This window comes from Anser cygnoides, chromosome 1 (genome assembly GCF_040182565.1).
Source record: "Anser cygnoides isolate HZ-2024a breed goose chromosome 1, Taihu_goose_T2T_genome, whole genome shotgun sequence".
NCBI lineage: Eukaryota > Metazoa > Chordata > Aves > Anseriformes > Anatidae > Anser > Anser cygnoides.
In genome coordinates this window covers 140,454,868-140,475,288 of record NC_089873.1, presented here as the reverse complement: position 1 = coordinate 140,475,288, position 20,421 = coordinate 140,454,868, and the positions used below count along the sequence as shown (strand labels likewise).

The 20,421-nt window shown below is 38.0% G+C and overlaps 1 protein-coding gene across 1 annotated transcript in view; it reads left to right on the top strand.

Annotated features, from left to right (window-relative positions):
• The window catches only part of GABRG3 (gamma-aminobutyric acid type A receptor subunit gamma3), a 345,355-nt gene extending 327,951 nt beyond the window's left edge, over positions 1-17,404 (top strand). Inside the window, exons 8-10 of the mRNA XM_013180809.3 lie at positions 349-545; positions 2,064-2,093; positions 7,300-17,404. Coding sequence (XP_013036263.1) covers positions 349-545; positions 2,064-2,093; positions 7,300-7,578 — 506 coding nt within the window. The 3' untranslated portion in view covers positions 7,579-17,404. The remainder of the gene's footprint in view (positions 1-348; positions 546-2,063; positions 2,094-7,299) is intronic.
• The last annotated feature ends 3,017 nt before the right edge of the window (positions 17,405-20,421 follow it).

The window sequence follows — 20,421 nt, the reverse complement described above, 5'->3', positions numbered from 1 at the left end:
GCTTTACACTTTTCTTCAAAACTTTCTTCATTTTCTCCTCCTGAACCCCCAACTCCAACCTAACTGAGACCAGAAAAAGAAGAGATGAGGAAAACCACACTGAGAAGCATGGGAATCTCAGTTTTGCAAAGACAAATGTAAACAGCTGAGGAAATATTTGTTTAAAAAATACCAGTGGTTCTACTGACGTTATTTTTTTCATTGCTTTTATACTACCAGATGAAATTAATGAATTTCCTTTAATTAACTGGGTAGACTTTGGCACTCTTTTATGTGTTGGTTTCCAAAGGTTATTCTGTGGCTGCAGAAAGGATGTTGCATACAATTAAAATCAGATTTTCTCTGCAGGAATTACCACAGTATTGACCATGACAACTTTGAGTACCATTGCAAGAAAGTCATTACCCCGTGTCTCCTATGTCACCGCTATGGATTTGTTTGTGACTGTATGCTTTCTATTTGTCTTTGCTGCTCTGATGGAGTATGCAACCCTCAACTACTACTCCAGTTGCAGGAAACCAAACTGTGCTAAGAAGAAAAAGTCGGTAAGATGGGAGTGCTTTAATTTATTTTTGAGACTGTATCTGGCCCTGAGAGCAGAGAATCATTCAGTGACATCCTGTAATCCCATGACACTCCACTCGTCCTAGCTTTTCCCAGTTCATGGTATGATCTGCACTGAAAGCTGATGGAGAAAGTTTGCTCCTAACAGAAGCAATCTGCTGACCATGAAGCAGCAGCCCTGCCCATGTATCTTTTGTCCTCCCATTATTGTGCTGTTAGTCAGAAAGGACTCCACTGAAAGAGAGTTCATAGCTTGTTATATAATTATATGTACATCAATGTATATTCAAATTCATGTTATCTTGTGGCTTAACAGGTCTAGAAATATTTGTGAACTTTACAAATGGGATTTCATTCTTCTTTTTTTTTGGGGGGGGGAAGGGTCTTGGGGAGGGGGAGGGGTGGGAACCAGCATTTGTTTTTAACCCTATGCACAAATGTTTTCACATACAAAAATAGATGAGGTCACTTACAAAGGTTTTATATGTGGTTGCATTTTTGGACAAAAAGACTCTCCCAGGAGTAACAAACACACAAGTTTTTTATGTAGAATCAAAACAGCCATGTAGGAAGAATTGTCTGGTGCCCATCATAATTGACTAAGAGAGTGGCAGGAGGCAGCATAATGAAGAAAAAAAACCTCAGTTTAAATGCCAGGAAGGGGAAGCAGGTTGTCCACTCAACATCACTGGAAAATCTGTGTTTGAGATTGGTAGTTGGAGAGATTGGATGCCATTTTGTGCAATGGAAGAAACAATCAGGAAAACAGGAATAGGAAGCATAACAGGAAAAATGTGAAGGAGGAAATTGAAGAGAGAGAAGGCTAAGTTCAAGGCATCATAGATCATGAGATAGAAATGGATTGAATGAAGAGCTACAGAAAGTGATTGAATGAAAAACTAATGCAGGAAAAGATGGAACGCATATGGAATTAGAGGAAGCTTAGAAACCCATAAACTTAGTCAATGAAAACTCCATTAAACCTCTAATAGCTTCTTCTAAAAATGCTTTGCACAAGAAAGGCAAAAGAAGAGTGTTACCAAAAGAAATTTATGAGACAATCAAAATGAACTTGCTAATGATCAAACTAAAATTGCCATCCTATAGGAAGACTGAATGAAAAAGTCATTAGTATCTTTGTGAGTTGGATGTATTTCCAGACATGTGAAAGAAGCTGCGGGAAAACATGCAACATTGATGATATTTAAATTAACACAAGAAGAAATCCTTACTTAGCTATTGTTTGCTAAATTAAAAAAAAAAAAAGTGTTGAGTAAAGACTTAAAGTGGATGGAAACTAGGTGCACATTCTGCTGAGGTTTCATGCAGCTATAAAGTGTGCAGAATATTATGCTAAGTATATTGAATATTCAGTATGAATAGTTCTATGGAGAAAAGCATTTAAGGGTTTATTTTAAGAAACATTATTGAACATCAGATGGATATGAAGCAATAATTATGTTTTCTTCTGAATATTTCTTTTGTTATCTTTATTTAAGCTACCTGATGTCAGTTTTGGTCATGTGATGGTAAGTACACTATTTTATTCTGTGATAGCAATGGAGGCTGGAATGTATGGTTGACATTTATTTGCAATAATTTCTGAGAAAGCTGTAATGCTATGTTACTCTTTACCTTGACTTCACTATAAATATTGTTTTTCTTTTTTGTTAAAAGGTCAGTTTGATTTTGGCTTTGATAGAGGAACATAACTGCCTCTTTCTATCAGTACTTATTAAATGATTTGGGAGGGAGAAGAGTCAAGTGTAAACATTATGTGCTATTTCTACCTAGGAATGTCACGTGTCTGCTTTATGTAACACTACAGTTTCTCATTACATTATATTTAAAAGTAAATGTCCACAGAGTTTTAACTGAATTTCATAGAAAATAATTCATTTATGTGTATCTGTAAAATCTTTAGCAAATTTTCAGGTGGATTTTCAAACAATTTAGGAACCAAAGTTTAGCACAGAGTTGTGTTAGTACTGTATCTACAAATAGAATTAATTCTATTCCCCAAACTTCCAGGTAACTATTTGTTTAAGTACAGCTGTAATAAAATTTAAACTGAGCACAGAATTGTGTCTCTATTTTGTATGAAATCTGTAACCATGATACATACTACAATATACACAAAGTAGGCAGAGGGCCAATTAATCAGCTGGTTGGATGATCTGTTTTCCAGCAATCAGATACAAATAAGTACAACGACAGAACCAAACCATTGTATTCACATTTCTTGATTTGCATAATCTGAACTTTATGATTTACAACTGCTAGCTCCATGTTACTAGCTCACCTTCTATAAATATTGTTATAATAATGCTCTTTAAAAAAAAAAATAAGTTTTCTGAAGTATTATTCTATTCTATAAAGAGCTCATACAGCAATGAAAGTCTGCTTTTTGATAATGAATTGCTTACAGGAGGCACTGCATTTATACACTTCCTACTGTTGTCATTCTCTGGAAAGAATTTTCTGAAATGTTAAGTCAATAAAGAACATTGAATTCACTTGCTGCTTCCCATCAGCAGGCAAGTGTTCAGCCACTTCCAGGAAAGCAGGGCTCATCACATGTAACGTTTTTTAGAAGACAAATGCCATCACTCCAAAGATCACACACACACACATATAGCCGTCCTTCTTTACCCAAGTTTGTATTGCTTAGCATGATATCATATGGGATGGAATATCCCTTTGGTCAGCCTGGGTCACCTTTCCTGGTGTGCCCCCTCCCAGCTCCTGGTGCACCCCCATCCTCCACGCTGGCAGGGGTTTGACGAGAAGCTGAAAAGTCCTTGGCTCTGTGTAAGCACCGCTCTGCAACAACTGAAAACATTGGCATGTTATCACCACTATTTTCATCAAAAATCCAAAACACAATATTATGAGAGCACCTATGAAGAAAATTAACTCTATCCGAGCCAAAACCATGACACCTGGGCAGCCCATTCCAATGCTCAGTCACCCTTCTGTGAAGAAATTCTTCATGATACCAAATCTAAACCTCCCCTGGTGCAACTTAAGACTGTTTCCTCATGTCCTATCACGTGTCACCTGAGAAAAGAGACCAACACACTCTTAACTACAATGTCCTTTCAGGTAGTTGTTAAGACAGTGATCAGGTCTCCCCTCAGCCTCTTCTTTTCCAGACTAAACAAGCCCAGTTTCCTCAGCTGTTCCTCATATGTTTTATTTTCTAGTCCCTTCACCAGCTTCATTGCTCTTCTCTGAATGTGTTCTAGCACCTCAGTATCTTTCTGGTAGTGAGGGGCCCAAAACTGAACATAGTACTCAAGGTGTAGTCTCACTAGTGCTGAGTACAGAGGGACAATCACTTAGAGTCATATAATGGTTTGGGTTGGAAGGGACCTTAAAGATCACCCAGTTCCAACCCCCTGACATGGGCAGGGACACCTCCCACCAGACTAGGTTGCCCAAAGCCCCGTCCAACCTGGCTTTGAACACTTCCAGGTATGGGGCATCCACAGCTTCTCTGGTCAACCTATGCCAGTGCCTCACTGTCCTCTGAGTAAAGATTTTCTTCCTAATATCGAACCTAATTCTACCCTCTCTTTGTTTAAAGCCATTACCCCTTGCCCTGTCACTCCACTCCCTGACAAAGAGTCCCTCCCCAGTTTTCCTATAGGCCCCCTTTAGGTCCTGGAAGGCTGCTATAAGGGATCCCTGGAGCCTGCTCTTCTCCAAGCTGAACAATGCCAATGCCCTCAGTCTGTGTCCCTCTTGTGCTCAGGGGCCCAGAGCTGAACACAGTACTCTGAACTTCCCTTGTCTTGCTGGCCATGCTATTTCTGATTCAGGCCAGGATGCCATTGGCCTTCTTGGCCATCTGGGCCCACTGCTTGCTGATGTTCATCTGGCTGTTGACCAACACCTGCAGGTCTTTTTCTGCCAGGCAACTTTCCAGCCATTCTTCCCCAAGTCTATATCACTCCATGGGGTTGTTGTGACCCAGCACAATACCCAGCATTTGGCCTTGTTAAATGACTGGACACAATGGGCACAGCCCATCAATCCAGCCTATCCAGATCCCTCTGCAGAGCCTTCCTACCCTCAAGCAGATCAACATTCCTGCCCAGGTTGGTGTCATCTGTGAAATTCCTAAGGGTGCACTCAATCTCCTTATCAAGATTATTGATAAAAATATTAAACATAACTCACACCAATACTGAGCCCTGGGGAATACCACTTGTGACTGGCTGCCAACCGGATTTAACTCCATTCACAATGACCCTTTGGGCCTGGCCATCCATACAGTTTTCTACCTAGTGAAAAGTACTTCCATCCAAGCCAGGAACAGCCAGTTTCACTAGCAGAATGCTTTGGGAAATAGTATCAAATGTTTGTCTCAAAGAAGGCTAACAGTATCCTGGACTGCATTAGGCAAAGCGCTGCCAATGGGTTGAAGGAGGTGATCCTTCCCCTCTACTCAGCCCTGGTGGGGCCATACCTGGAGCACTGTGTCCAGTTCTGGGCTCCCCAGTATAAGAGAGACATGATCTGGAGGGATTCAGGTGAAAATGAAAGTGATTAAAAGGGACTAGAGCAGCCTGTATGTGAGGAAAGGCTAAGATCTAGGCTTGTTCAGCCTGGAGAAGAGAAGGCTCAGGGGGATCTCACCAGTGTCTATAAATATTTATAGGAAAGATACAAAGAGGATGGACCCAGGCTCTTTTCTGTGGTGCCCAGTGACAGGACCAGAGACAATGGGCACAAACCGGAACACTGGAGGTTCCCTCTGAACATCAGAAAGCACTTCTGTACTTCCTGCGGGTGACAGAGCACTGACATGGGTTGCCCAGAGATATTGTGGGGTCTCCTCCTTGGAGATTTTTAAAAGCCTCCTGGAGATGGTCCTGGGCAGCCTGCTCTGGGTGGCCCTGCTAGAGTAGGGGGTTGGACCAGATGGCCTCCAGTGGTGCCTTACAAATTAAGCCATTCTGTGGTTCTGTGATTCTGTGACAAACAGATACCATTCACCTTCACCTGGTATCTAGTCAACTCTAGACCCTTCTTAACTAACAGAAATTAAAGCAACCAGATTAACCTAATTGTTTTATCAGGATATTTATCCTATGCCATGAGCAGAAACTTGGTAGAACAGAAGAATAACAAATTAGAAATATATATATTGATAGATGAGAATGTTTTCTTTGCAAAACCAGGGCATTTCTTTCTCTTCATTTTCCAAAATCATATGGGGGATCTACATTTGCCTTTATCCTTTTTCAAACAAAAATTGTAGCCAGGTATATAAAAAAAGTTAGTCCGTGAGTAGGAAATTTTCAAAAAGCATGCAGGAAATGGGCAATATATGATATAGTAGTACAGCACAATTCCATGTATACTTTAATGATAGCTATTTTTCTCTCCAAAGTGTTACAGGTATGTACAATAACCTGAGACCTTTTCCATGTGGCAGCCAATTGTAAAACTCTGATATCAGCCACCTGAAACTTTACAAATGAAGGAGAAGACCAGGAGGGTGTAATTTGTGTTATCTAATCTCAGAGATAGTCATTCACAATAAATAGATTCACAATAATCCGCTTCTAAACTGGAATCTGTTTGCAGTTCATTGCACAATGTACCTGGGAGATTTTAGTTATTTACTTACACTGAGATGAATTGTGTCCAAGAAGTAAATGGCTGGATAGCTTAGGGACCATGTTCAGACGTAGTTAACTACATCATAGACACCGACATCTGGGCAGGAGAGCTCCCACACCAAATTCTTAGCTCAGGGGCCAGACATATGTAATGAGATGGGTAATATTCTGGTATGCAAAATCAAACAGAAGAAGGAAAATTTCCCATGAGGCACCTTAACAGTGACCTGTTTCACATGCAGGGTGAAAGTTTTCATATATGTCTCCACACCTTCAACAGAAGGTATATTCTGTATAGCAAGCATAGAAGAAGGGGCCTGGACTTCCCTAGAGAGCTCCCTCCAGAGTGTAAGGAGGCATGATGCAGGAGCATGAGTAGCTTGTTGGTACATGCTCCTCCAGGCAATGGCAATGCTTAGTACAATGAGAAGGGGTAGGACCCCTGAGAAAACACTTGGAGAAAACCGTGATGACAGCGCTGAGGTCTGCTTTGTCAGGGTGGTGCAGACAGGCAGCAAAGCAGATAGGAGCTTTCCTAGCTTTCCTAGTGATGACAGCAGAGGAGGTGACCTTGGTGAGGATGGGGTGACTGGCTTGATGAGAGATACTATCATGAGAAAGTACCTTTCATTAATAGGAAATGGTGTGACAGGAAAGGTGACAAAATGTAAATAGGGATTTCACTGAAGAAGGAGAGATCTGTAAGCACAAGTCAAACTCTGAGGAGGCATGATATCTAAGTGTCCTGTTTCTGAGCATAATTAGTGCAAAAACCACTAAGGGCATATGCCTAGGAGTGGCATTTAAAATCCTGTGTTGAAATCATAGTTATCTGTTGCTAACCATATCTGTTTTTACAAATCATGGTAAGGTTAAGAGAATGCAGCTTATTTAACTTGCCACTCCACAATATCTATATGGAAATTCATCTGAAAAGGCATCCTTCAAGGGAAAGAAAGTTGTTCCCTAAATCTAGAATTCCTATGGTATTGACATCTTACTCCTACCATCTTTCATGTCTCCTGTGTTTTTTCCCATGATTATCAATTGTGCATCATCCATAAAAGTTTATCAAACTGTTGATTTCTTTTTCTCTCCTCAGAATTATTCTGTACTTGATATGAGACCACCAACTACAGTCATCACATTGAACAATGCCATGTACTGGCAAGAATTTGAAGAGGCGTGTGTCTATGAATGTCTGGATGGGAAAGACTGCCAGAGCTTTTTCTGTTGTTATGAAGAATGTAAATCAGGCTCATGGAGGAGAGGACGGATTCACATAGACATCTTAGAACTGGATTCTTACTCTAGGGTCTTTTTTCCTACATCCTTCCTGCTGTTTAACCTGGTCTACTGGGTTGGATACCTCTATCTTTAAATGTTGCCTGTAGTGGTGAAGACTGTGGTGTTTTCACACTGCGGAGGGATGGTGGAAGTGCAGAAAAAGTGAAGGACATGGTCAGTTTCATCTCAAATTATAGAGGCCACATTAACCTTCACCATCACAGAGCCTGATGAAGAATTTTAATATGTAATTTCCTGAAAAAGAAAAACGTGGAAGAATTCTCTCCTTACTGCTATTCATTTTAAGGGAAAGATTCTTACAAAATTCAGCTGAATTTGTAGTGTAAGCGATGTTTATAAATAATTATTGTATATTAGAATTCTTACTATTCTCCCTTGGCATAGAAGCTATACACAGTTCAGGCAAGGGTTAAGTATGTCATTTTTGTTCTTCATTCCCATACTTTCTTCAAAATGCTGCCATATCCCTGAGGCTCAGAGCAACATACACCGGCACTGGCAAATAAGCTAAAGCCAATAAAAAATAAAAATAAAGCCAAATAAGCTAAAGCCACCCATTTATATTTAAACTTGCTTGAGCCATATCCCATAGGTTCTGGGAAATATTTTCCTGGTGATCTCCTTGATATAGAGAAACCACCAAAAGACAGTAATAATGTCTTTGGTGAGATCAAAACAAGGAAGCTACTTACTGCAAAGGTCTGGGATTTATGGAATTAGCTACTTACCTACATGTATTGGTTTTAATTTGAGATGAAAAGGCAGAGTTCTAAGAACGCTAATATTTTGATATAAATAAGACTTGACTATCTCTGAGGCAACTGTAGGCATAACTTCTACTGTTTTTCAAGCTTTTAACTGTCTTTTTCTATGACTGGTTAAACACAGGATGGTCATTGATTTCTAAAGTACTCTACTTGAAGCAGGACAAGATTCCTGCTCGTTTGTGTCATTGTAGCAGATCACAGTTGATAGGCCATGAGTAAAAAATCACTATATAATAGCACTAGGAATATGTGACTTTCTTCAGATTGCAATTTACTAAAAAGTGCTCTCATGCATTCCTATCTTTTTTCTTCCAAAGTTATTTTATAAAATTAAAAAATTAAAAAAAAAAAAAAAAAGAAACCTTGAGTGCCAAAGGCCGTTTTAATTTCTTCCATAAAGTTAAATTTTGCAGTCCTTATTTATGTCATATATTCCTTGGATCTGACCTGAAGACTGAATACTTTTATGGGACTGTCACCCCTGGATCAAACAATGGAATAGCTGCCACATGTAGAGAAGGTTGTTTTGATCTTTCCTAAACTACCAACTACATTTTAGTATAGAGAGGTATTTTGTACTTTTCAAACTTTTGATCATTATATTCTTAAAAGGACCATTTTTTTCAAAAATTAGTTTTACAGTGTTAAACTAGATTACTTTTTTTACAGACTGTCTCAATAATTATTAAGGAACAAAACAAATTCAAGACTAGATAGCAATGGCTTTTCGCTACCCTTTGGATAACAAACTGTTACCAAAGATTAGACAGATTAAAAAAAAAAAAAAAAAAAAAAAGAAAGAAAAAAGTGTGTTTCTTCCACACAGTATTTGGAAAATAAATAAATAAATAAATAAAAATAGTAGATTTGATTGAAGAGCAGTTCCTTGTCTCCTCAGAAGGAAAATCCTACAAACAAGAAAAAAACTATTGCAATGATAATTAGAAAAGAACAGAAACGCTGTCATGTTCTTTGAAACATCAGTCTGTCATTGCTGTTTCCCTGTGCTTCCAGCAAATTTTTGATTAAGAAAAAATACTAATAAGAAAGATAAACCTAGTTTATCTTCTGTTTTTTGCTTGTCTAAAATATCAGAGACAAGAACTGGGTTTAGGGAGAGAGGGGAACCACTTCTCCAAGAACTAATGAAACTCAAATTACAAACACAGAGAAGAAATATTTGTGGGCAGTATCAAAACCTTTTTTTTTTTAAAAAAAAAAAAAAAACTTCCCATTTTGATGTCTTGTAAACCAATAGTGACCTTCTGATTTCAAAATACTTTTTGAAGCTTTTGTTAACTCTCAGTAACAAATTACTCTGTAAACCTACTACTATGTAAACCTTTGTGTCCTCCATTGGAAGTGTGGCTTTATTTAACAATGAAATTTGTATTTTCAGTAATGCAAGAAGGAGGTTGAATTGAAGTTTAATATCCTGGTCTGGAATTGCATTTTAATCTATCCTAACAGCCACATTCAGCCATATTTTATAAGAATACCAGTAATATCTCAAGCCTAAATAAGAGATTGGAAACAATTATCTTTTGAGGACCTGATCCTGCAAACCCTCTGCACAACCAGTTGATTTGGGTGGGAGTATTTAGACAGATGAAACACAAGGAGGTAGCTTCCACCATTAAATTTCCTCTCAGAAAGAGCAGTCAGGCATTGGAACGGGTTGCTCAGGGAAGTGGTGGAGTCACCGTCCCTGGGGATGTTTAAGGAAAGGTTGGACATGGTGCTTAGGGACATGGTTTAGTGGGTGACATTGATGGTAGGGGGATGGTTGGACCAGATGATCTTGAAGGTCTTTTCCAACCTTAACGATTCTATGGTTCTAAATCCTGAATGAGTGGAGTGAGGTTTGTTTAGCAATTCCATATCAGTGAACATCCAAGGAGTAAGTATGGAAGTTAAATGTTCCTACTTTTGATGATAAGCGTGTACTTATAGACTTCTGTTCATGCCTGTCCACTACAGCTAAAAGCACACAGTCTTGTCAGTTCCTTACTTGAAAGACTAAGGTTAAGTCCATTTATATTGCCTCTTCTTTCTGACTGCTCTTATAAGCAGAACTTGGAAGCATATAATTCCACTCTTTTCCATGCTCCTAACCAAGAAAGAATCTGCAGACACTACTGGTTTCCTCTGTTATACTGACAACAAAGGGCATATTCTACTTTGTAATATATTTTACTCTGGATTTAAGTACATAAACTAAACTAAACTAAACTAAAGTAAACTAAACTAAACTAAACTAAAAATAAAATAAAATAAAATAAAATAAAATAAATAAAATAAAATAAAATAAAATAAAATAAAATAAAATAAAATAAAATAAAATAAAATAAAATAAAATAAAATAAAATTTGGTATGCAAGGCAGCAAAAGGCAAGTAGCTATAAGCTGACACATTCCAGAATACATTTGTCTGCTTACTCCTAGTTGCTTGGTTTACTCTCTCTGCTTCACTGCTCTGTGCTTTGGCAGCAATTGAGAAACTGTAGAGATCAGGGAAGATAAGTTTTCTAGGTTCTGCATCATTCAAAATGTAATTATTCTAGACACCTAGATAACATGGTCCACATATATCTGTGTGTCAGACCCTTCTGTAGTAGTAAGGATTATCCTTATTAACCTCCAGATATTCTTTTTCTTCCTTTGCAAATTGAAAAGGATTAATACTACTGTGCACTGTCCCATGAGAAATGTAAGAAGCACCTTTTAGCCTTTTAGAATGTTTTTGAATCAGATGATTTCATACTCATGACTTGTAATTATTCAGCTACTTATTTTTGTTATTGAGTACTTATTTTATACTTTTCCAAGGCAGGAAAGGGAATGGAAGAAGAAGAAGAAAAAAAAAAAAAAAAGGAAAAAATGGTAAAATTAACTCATTCGCATTTGGATAAGTATGTAAAAACACAAAATCAAGTAACTTCACATTGCATTCTTTCCATTCTGGAGTTACAGAAAGATTGTGAGGTTTTTTATCTTTTTTTTCTTCACTGTGAGACAACCAACTTTTCCAAGAAGATGAGTAGACATAAAATAAAACCTCTTATTTCCCTCCCTTCACTTAAAAGTTGATTGACAGTGTTTTCCTGTATTAAAAGCAGCATTTTCAAGGCAATTAAGAATGTATAAAATTAGTGTTCAGCTTAATTCAGTCTTCTCAATTCTTCTGGCCTTGATGCCTCCTTCTTTTACAGACATTCTGCCAAGAATAAGTATATAACAACTTGCAGCCAGTTTATGCTGTCTCCATGTCTAGCAGTACTGTGGAACTGAAGTACTCTACACAATTTTAGTGTAACTTTCTAATCAAGAAAGGCTGCAGATTAAATCTCTTTAGGCATTTTGTTAACCTTTTTTTCTCTTTCAGATTCTTCTTTCCTCCCTCATCAACTCTCACTTGTATATTGGGTCAATAAAAATGATTACAATTACAGCAGGAGGAATCCAAAAATCCAGAACTGTCTTCACAGAGACAGTGACAAGTAATGTGAAAAAAAACAGGAGGAGGACATTGTTTTTATTGCTGTCCCACTCCTCTTATTCTGTTTTTCCCAGCATCTACTGACAGCTAATTCCAAATCATCCACCTGGTGGTTTACATATTCATCAGCTGGAACAGCAGTGACATATGAGCCTTTCGCTGATATTTCGGGAACTGGAAGCATCCTGCCAAATAACTCAGATAACTATCTCTAACACTTTTACATCTCTAATCTGTCTATGAGCCTAAAGCCTCATGTTGCTGCATGAATTTATTACAACTCACCTTCCCCAATCTTTTTGTGACCTATGGAAGGATGCTTACCTCCTTTTTGCACCAAATTTCACCGTACGTCTAGAAAAATGACTGGCTTGCCCATGCTTGAAGTGAACAAGTGCAAGACAACTCTGGAAAAATCATAGTTGCCATACTGGTTATTTTGTGGGAAGGAAGATTGTAAATGTTTTAAGACAGATTTCATCAGCCTCACCATCTGGACAGTTGGTGTTACCTACTAAACTGCCAACCAAGCATTCACTGCAGCTTGTGCTGTCCATAATTCACTGTACTTTTCCCATTGGCTGCTTTTTCTGGATTTCCATAAAGCACAAAGAAAAGGCAAGCCATGTCCAATGATCTTAGATGCTTACTCAAGTAAATGATTTTTTTTCAAGGTTGCAGTGAAATCTTTGTGCCTCTTACATCAGTGCCTTTAGCATTTCTTGATATTGAAAGATATACTATTCCTGGCCTTTGAGTCAGAAAGAGGGCCAGTGACCTTACTGGAGTTCTTCCTGAATACCGTTGTTCTAGATTTCATCAACTTACATACCAAGACTTGACTGATTTTTCTGTATTTCTTAAGCAGTCTGTAGGTTCCTTAATTCTTAACTAGCAAGAAAACTGCAGTGGAATTTCAGCAGTTTAGCAAAATCCTTCCTTCTTCACTCAGCAACTTCATTCCACTTGACAAGTGTTGAGCATCAGCTCAATGCTGATGTTTACCTCATCCAGGTCATTTTCTAAAAGACTGTTTAAAGTAGGCAAAAAACAGACCATTCACTGGAAAGGCATTTCATGGTTGAAAGGTGAGGTTTTTTTTTCTTCCATTGGTTCAGTTTAGATCTTTTCTTCCTCCTTTCCTTCTTTCCCTCTCTCCTTGCCTTCATCATTGGCAAGCACAAAATCAGCTCAATCCCTTTGCTGTTGGGTACTGCAACTGCAAGCTATTGCTTCGGGCATCTCCATGCTTTGCCTTAACTGTCCTTGTAATGGAGGCCATGGGTGATGTGCAGAGAGAACCAGCTGCTCAAGACACAAACCTTCTCCTAGCTAATGCTGGGCAAATGTAGCGATACTTGTCATCTATAGATGTGGGAGAGCTCAGCGTTACTCCCCCACCAACCTTGTCTTTGTAGACTCCATTGTTCATTTCTGCCAATGAATGAAATAATTATTAAGTATTGACAGGCTTAATCTTACTAAAAGAAAATGAACATCAAACTGGAGTGTTTCAGAGAGCTATAGTCACGCTCTATGGCATTGGTTAAACTCTCACTCTACTTTATTGGGGTAGACTGTATTGCCCTAACTTGTGATACTGACATGCTCCAGCTCTCCAGTTAACATTTAATTGCTAATTCAATCACCACTTCCCAGAAGTCTGAGACTGTGCTAGATTAGAAGTTTATTCTGATGTTATTGTTCTAATACATTGAGCAAATTTCAAGGACAACACTGTAAAAATATGACTAATGCCAACACTTTCTAATCCTCTTTTATTTTCTTTTAATTTCTACCTCTTACTTCGTTCCACCACTAGTAGCAAGTGCTGCTAACAGTGTTACCATCTAATTGCTCAGGGCAGAGCACAAAGAACAGGGTGTTCTTTTAGTAAGACATTCATTGCCAACTTTTACAAAATATTTACTGTGTATTTCTAGAAGATATTTGAGGAGGAGCCAACAGATTGAAACATTGACTCATGCACAGTGGCCATCCTGCAATGGTCCTTCACTAATGACTTACCACTTGGTTGTGGTGACACAAGGCAAGAGAAAACACAGGGGAACACAGGAGAAAACAATCTGGGGAGAGCATATGTCATTTCATATAGGGTCTGCTGGAAACAGTGTTTAAAAGTGCCACTGATCCAGTAGCAGGCTGTATCACATCACAGCAGAAATATTCAGATTTCTAACCTATTCAGTAGCAAGGTTTGAAACTTTCACTTCCATACTGGAAAAAGCATAGTGTCATTAGTCTTATAGCCTATTTATATGTATATAAGATTTTCAGCCTGTTGTCTTCTTCAGGGACACCTGTACATAAGTGAAAAATAAAGGCCTTCCTTCAAGACTCAGTGGCCTTAATACTCTTGCCTTTTCCCTAGGGATTCATGGTTTGTCTGGAAAGAATAAACAGAGAATCTACTTTTCTCTTAATTTAGGCAATTGTTTTGGATGTTAAAAATAAAGGAATGTTTTGTATCTATAATGAAATCATGTTTTAACAGAAAAAAAAAAAAAAAGAATTATTGCTTTGACAAGTTAGTGAAATTTTATACAGTGTACCTGTGGTGGCTTACTGGAAGAGATATGATGCCCTGTAACACAGTCTAGGACTAAGTTCTAAATTAGGGCTTAACAATAAGTCCTAAATATGGGTTCTAATAATCCAATTTACCTAGTAGCTGTTTCTTTAAATGGTTTTGGATTATGATTGACTTCCAGCACTTTGCTAGTTTCCGATATCATTCCTCAAGAGATATATCCAAGTTCTGTTATTATGTATTCCTTTCTACAAACTTTACTTTCTGTTAGTTTTCCTCTTCTGTTGTGGGCCCTCAAGTCAATGTCTGTATGTATCTAGATTCCTCAAGGGTTTTCCCAGAATATATATGAAATTAGACAATAAAATTCATCCTGAAGTTCTGTGCTTCAGAGCTAGACACTTGAGAATACTCTACTTTCTGTCAAAGCATGTGTTCTGATCTTCTAATCATTTGCTGTTTATGAAGGACAAAGTAAAAGAGTGGAAGATCTGTGCTTATGTTTATTCATATGCCTTCAACAGGATTTCTCAAGGACTGAGACAGACAAACCAGGCAGTAATGCAGGTATTCTTTTATCTAGGTAATGAATGACACTAGCCAGAGAAGCCACAACAGCCTATTTGATGCCATCAAAGCACTCACACAATTCAGCTTTTCTTGGAAGCCTAAGCCAGGCTGCAGAGCTTCCTGTGGGGGAACCCAAGTGCCCCTATTAGTAATTCCAACATCTTCTTCAAGGCAATCAATATTCTCTTAATGTTTCTTTACATTCTTGCAGCCTTTGGCAATGCTTGAGATAGGTGAAGTTCTACAGACACAATATATTATAAAATACAAAGGATGAAATATCCACAGTGAAGCTGGTGACTGATTGTTATTGAGACTGTGTTATGATTACTAGTTTTAAAAGAGAAGGTCTCCAGGTCTATCTGAGTCAAAAACTTCATCAACCAATGCTGTTGACCAGAAGAGGGAGTTAGGTTAAAATATTCTTACAAGCAAAAGGGAAGAGCTTTGTTCTGGATGGGTTGACTACTCATTGACTGGCCTAAAAGCACAGAGAGAGGTTTGCAATTTATGTATGTAAAGTGAGAGGCCTAGAACAGGTAAATGCCAAAATTTCTAAGTTGCACCTTCAAAGAAAATGGAGATACTGATATTGACACCATATTTGAAAAATATCGCTGAGAAAGGAATGCGGCAAAGAGCATGTTACAATCTATTCTATACATAAAGACAATATGGGATCATTACAGTGTGAGCTCCTTTTGAATTCATAGAAAGTTGGTAAAATATTTGCATACAATAGAATTACACAGGCAGAATGGTGAAGTACAACACTACCAGAGTGCTCCAAAAAGGGACAACATTTCAGAATAACTTTCCACAAAGCAATGCTCCCCTGAACAAAAGTGGCAAATCTTGTGCAGAGAGATTACAGTATCAGCCTCCATATTCTCTTTTATAGTTTTTAATGAGTCCTGTGACTTTATCGTCATTCATGGTCGTGTGCAATAGTAACCCTAAATCATGAGCCAACAGGTGGTTGTCACAGGTAGGAACATCAGGCAGTAATGAATCTGAGTCCAGTCTGTGACTATCATAGGCAGTCACCAACTATCTCATACAATCCTGTTTTAAACTGTCAGTATGCTCTTTTCAAAACATTTTTTTCTTCCAATACTTGACAACATATGGATTTTTTTTAAATTTATTTTCAGGTGAGTGCAATTTTAGTAATCACATAAACTCTGCCAACTATGTGCCAAATTGAATTTTCTTATTGAACGCAAATACAACTTTAGATTTCTAATTATCCTTCCTTACTAAGTTTTTCTTAGGAGTGTGAGATTTCTTTGCTAGCAGTGCAGCTTGTGATGTCATAGTGAAATGAAAGTACAATTATGTGCCCAATGTGCCTTGAATAATACAGGTAGCACTAGTACCAGTTTGTCATTCTAAGTTAGATAGCCATCCTAGTGATCCCCCAGAATGACCTAACCAGAAAAGTCAAACACCTGTGTGCTTCATCTCCTCAAGTTCTCAGAAAATGACTTTGCCCTATTGACCACATCTATTCCACTTTACTTTGTGTTAAGGAGTAGGGCTGTGCGTCTAGAATACTATTTATATTCGTATTTTGATCCCAACATTTGTATTTCTGGATACAAATAAATACACATTAACAGAAAATGCAAGTATTGTGTGCATATGTTGGTGATTGTATTTTCTTATGAAAGATGAAAACTTAGAACAATAGAAACAAATAGCTGAAAATCCACCTAAGAGTAGATACGTAGTGTGGTACCCTTCTGACAGTGTGTTTTTGAAAAGAATTTCAGAAGATTCTTTAAACGTATTTTTTATGTGAGTATAAGCAGCCAGTAAGCTAAAAGATTTGAAACTGAGGCTTACTCATGGGGCTCATACAAAGTGGAAAGAATATCCTATACAATTTAAAAATAAATCCAGAAATAAGCTGTGTCTGTAGCAAAAACTGCTTAAATATAAACACTTCATAATTTAAAACCTGTGATCAAATTTGTCTTCAAAACTCTTCTAATCTATTTTTTTTATTAGAATGCTAGTTCTTTGGATTTGCTTACACAATGAAATTTCTTGATAAAATTATTCTCTGTATTTTTACAAATATAATTTCTTTGGCAGTCACTTCTTATTAAGTAAGAGTGTCTTCTTGGAATGCAACTTAATTCCTTCCTTTGTACATTTATTACCACAGAATTGCCAGGTCTCAGCCAACTCAGAAGTGAAATCCCTGCTCCTTTTCAGGATTCCAGTCCATAGTAATACTAGAGTTGATAGCTGGGCCACAGATAAAGCAGAAACTTCCCAGATTTCTCTGGAAATGCACTACAGATTTCCCTGTCAAAACTTGTTACACCTTCTTTATGGTCTTACCACTAAGGCTTTTTTTTTTTTTTTTCCCGAAAGACATTTTATTTCACAAACAAGAAGTATACTTAATTCTACTTAATTCTTCCATAGTTTTTCATAAACTTGCAGTAGGACATCTTACTTCCCTTCAGTAACTCCACAGTTTTCAATTACTGGTTTGCTATGCAGTTCACGTTTTATCTCCATTTGTGTTTCAATATGTCTGGTTACTAGTTCTGATCTACCTACTCAGAAATAAACATAGATTCTGCACTTCACTTTTCTAACAATGGCTGGCACTTATTCCAACAGTGTTTGACATGCAATAACCAAATAGCTATTGTTGTGCCCCAACCCCCAGAATAACAGGTAGGCATAATTTTTGTCATGACTGTTTGCCTTCTACACATTAGCCCTTAAAGCGTACCATTGCTAGTGTGAGCATAATGCCAGCTGTAGTCCCTAGCAGAGAATAACTTGGACCACCTGCATTCTTGCAGTCAGTTGGGGGACTGACAAAATGTGAGTTGAGCACATCAGACCTTCCAGAGATTTAAGGTGCTCATCCTGCCAAATTCAGAAGGATCAGATATGTCTTCCAATTTAATAGCATTTCCTGCCCAGTAGGCTCGAGTGTGCAATAAACTAGTATGATGAATTGTGCCAATAAGTTCTGCCTTCTATGTTACCCTCTGTCTCACCACTGCAAATCTAGTTAAGAGCTGAATTACTGTTTGGCAGTTTCAGTTAAGTAAGCTCAGGCTGTGAAATGGAAAACGAGCAAAGCTGAATATCAGGGAGCTGTTCAGAAATTAAGGAACAAATAGAATAAATGTTTTCCTATTGATTGGTGTTTAGAAGACAACTGTCAGTTAATAGCCACGGTAAAATAACTCACATTTTAAAAGTTGGTTTACAAATGGAAGTAATTTGCATTAGCAATGCAAAATAAGTAAGGTATGCTAAAGTTTCATATGCAACAACTTGTGCCAGTGAGGTCTTTTATTTATTAATTTGCATGCTTATTTATTTTTATTATAATTTATTATATATTCCTCCAAACTGCAATAGAACTGGCCTTAAAATAAGCAGTTTTTCATTTGGGTGACATTTGGGCTAAGAGGCATTTCATTAGCCCATCCCCAAGTATTATACAACTAATGCACATCATAGACACACATTTTCCCATACAGAGAGAGATTCTTCATCACCTTTTGTTTTTAGGTTGTCTTCTGAAGTTGTATTATTTTTCACAGGGCAAATCTTAGTGTAACAACATCCCAGAATATGGAGCTGGAAAGGTATCCTTTGCTAAGGTGCAACTAGATTTTCTTGATTCTTGTAATCATCAGCCAAAGGTCCACAAATAGTAAAGAAATAAGACCAATAAATAAATAAATAAATAAATAGACCTCTCACCCTTTAGTAAATGAGAGAGTCCTTGCTATCTTGTGTGGTCTTCCACCTCTAGCATCCTTTTTTTTTTTTTTTTTTAATTTTTTTCCCTCCACACCTCAGTAGCCCTGCTGAGTCAGATAGGGCAGAATATCTTCACAGCAGTACAGTGCTGAGCATCTCCAGAGCAGTGAGGGCAGTGCAGCCTGTACTAGACCAAATACCACAATTCTGGAGTCCTGGATGCATAATGACCAGGGAAAACAGCACTGGGTCCTATAGAGCTTAGTGTGATGGTCACCTGAAATGAATGAAGGAATAGACTCTAAGGCACACAGGAACGGAGGCTGGGACTGCACATCCATAAGGCATCCTCAGTTCCTGCAGACACATTAATGAAAATATTAATGAACTTTTCATATTAATGAAAAGATAGACTTTATCAGAAAATATTGCATCTGATACATCCAAGGGTTGGTCAGGGCACTACAGGATCCTTTCTACTTTCAAGTAGAAACTGAATTGACAATGTTTGTACTCAGCCCAAACCTTACCTCTCCCAAGCCCTGATACATTCTGTTTCTGTATGTCTGACTATGAAACAGTCTTGCTTTAAAGATACTCATGCATTTTCTACATTGAAACTTGTCAAATGTCAGGTCAAGTGTTTTGACCAATGTTTTTTGATAGAATTCTCCACTCAAAGCAATGACACCCATAAAAGTTAAACACAAAATTCCCATTGGCTCCTTTACTTTCTAGTGTTCATACTAGTTGAAATATATATATATATATATATATATATATATATAAAAAAAAAAAAAAATTTTTAATGCTTCTGTACTGGGTCTGGCTGGGATGGAGTTCCCTTTCCCTGCAGCAGCCCATACAGCACTGTGCTCTGCACGTGTATCTAGAGCAGCCCTGGTATCACACCAGTGTTGTGTCTATTGCTGAGCAGTGTTGGCACAGCATCAGGACTCTCTCCAACCGCCCCCAGAGCCAGCAGGCTGGGGGTGGGCAAGAGGTGGGGAGGGGACATCGCCAGGGCAGCTGACCCAAACTGACCGAAGGGATATTCCTTACCTTGTGGTGTCATACTTAGCAATAAAAGGTGCAAAAGGAGAAGGAGAAGAGGGGGGGACTTTCATTATGAAAATGTCCCAAACATCTGCTGCTTGTATTGAGGCCCTGCTTCCCAGGATGTGGCCAAACATTGCTCATTGATGAGAAGTAGAGAATATATTTTTTTTCTCTCTGTCCTTTCACACAGCCTTTTTGTTGTTTTTTTGTTTGTTTGTTTGTTTTTGTTTTGTTTTTTTTGTTTTGTTTTCTTTTGTTTGGTTTTGTTGTTGTTGGTTTTTTTTCCCCTCTTCCTTTTCCCTTTAATTAAATTATCTTTATCTCAACCCCTGAGCCTGTTTTTTTCCTTTCCAGCATACTTTCTTCTCCCCCTCTTCTTCTGAGGAAAGGGTGTGAGAGGGTGGTTGTGGCAGAGTTCAGCTGCCCAGACGAGTAAAAGAATCCCCCCAGACCTCCTAGGATTCATACTACACATATGCTGTCATTATTACAAATTGATATTGCAATTGACAACACATCTCTGAATACTGTCTTCTTTCAAATCCACTGAACCATTATATGGTTCGTTCCTGGACCTTAATCTGTGGAGTAAGCAAACAGAAACCTCATGGAGTTCAGCAAGGAAAGGTGTAGTATTATGTATGAGGGGACGATCAAACCTATGCATCAATAACGGCTTGTAACCAGCTACCTGAGTAGCATGAAAAGTTGGTGAATATTACT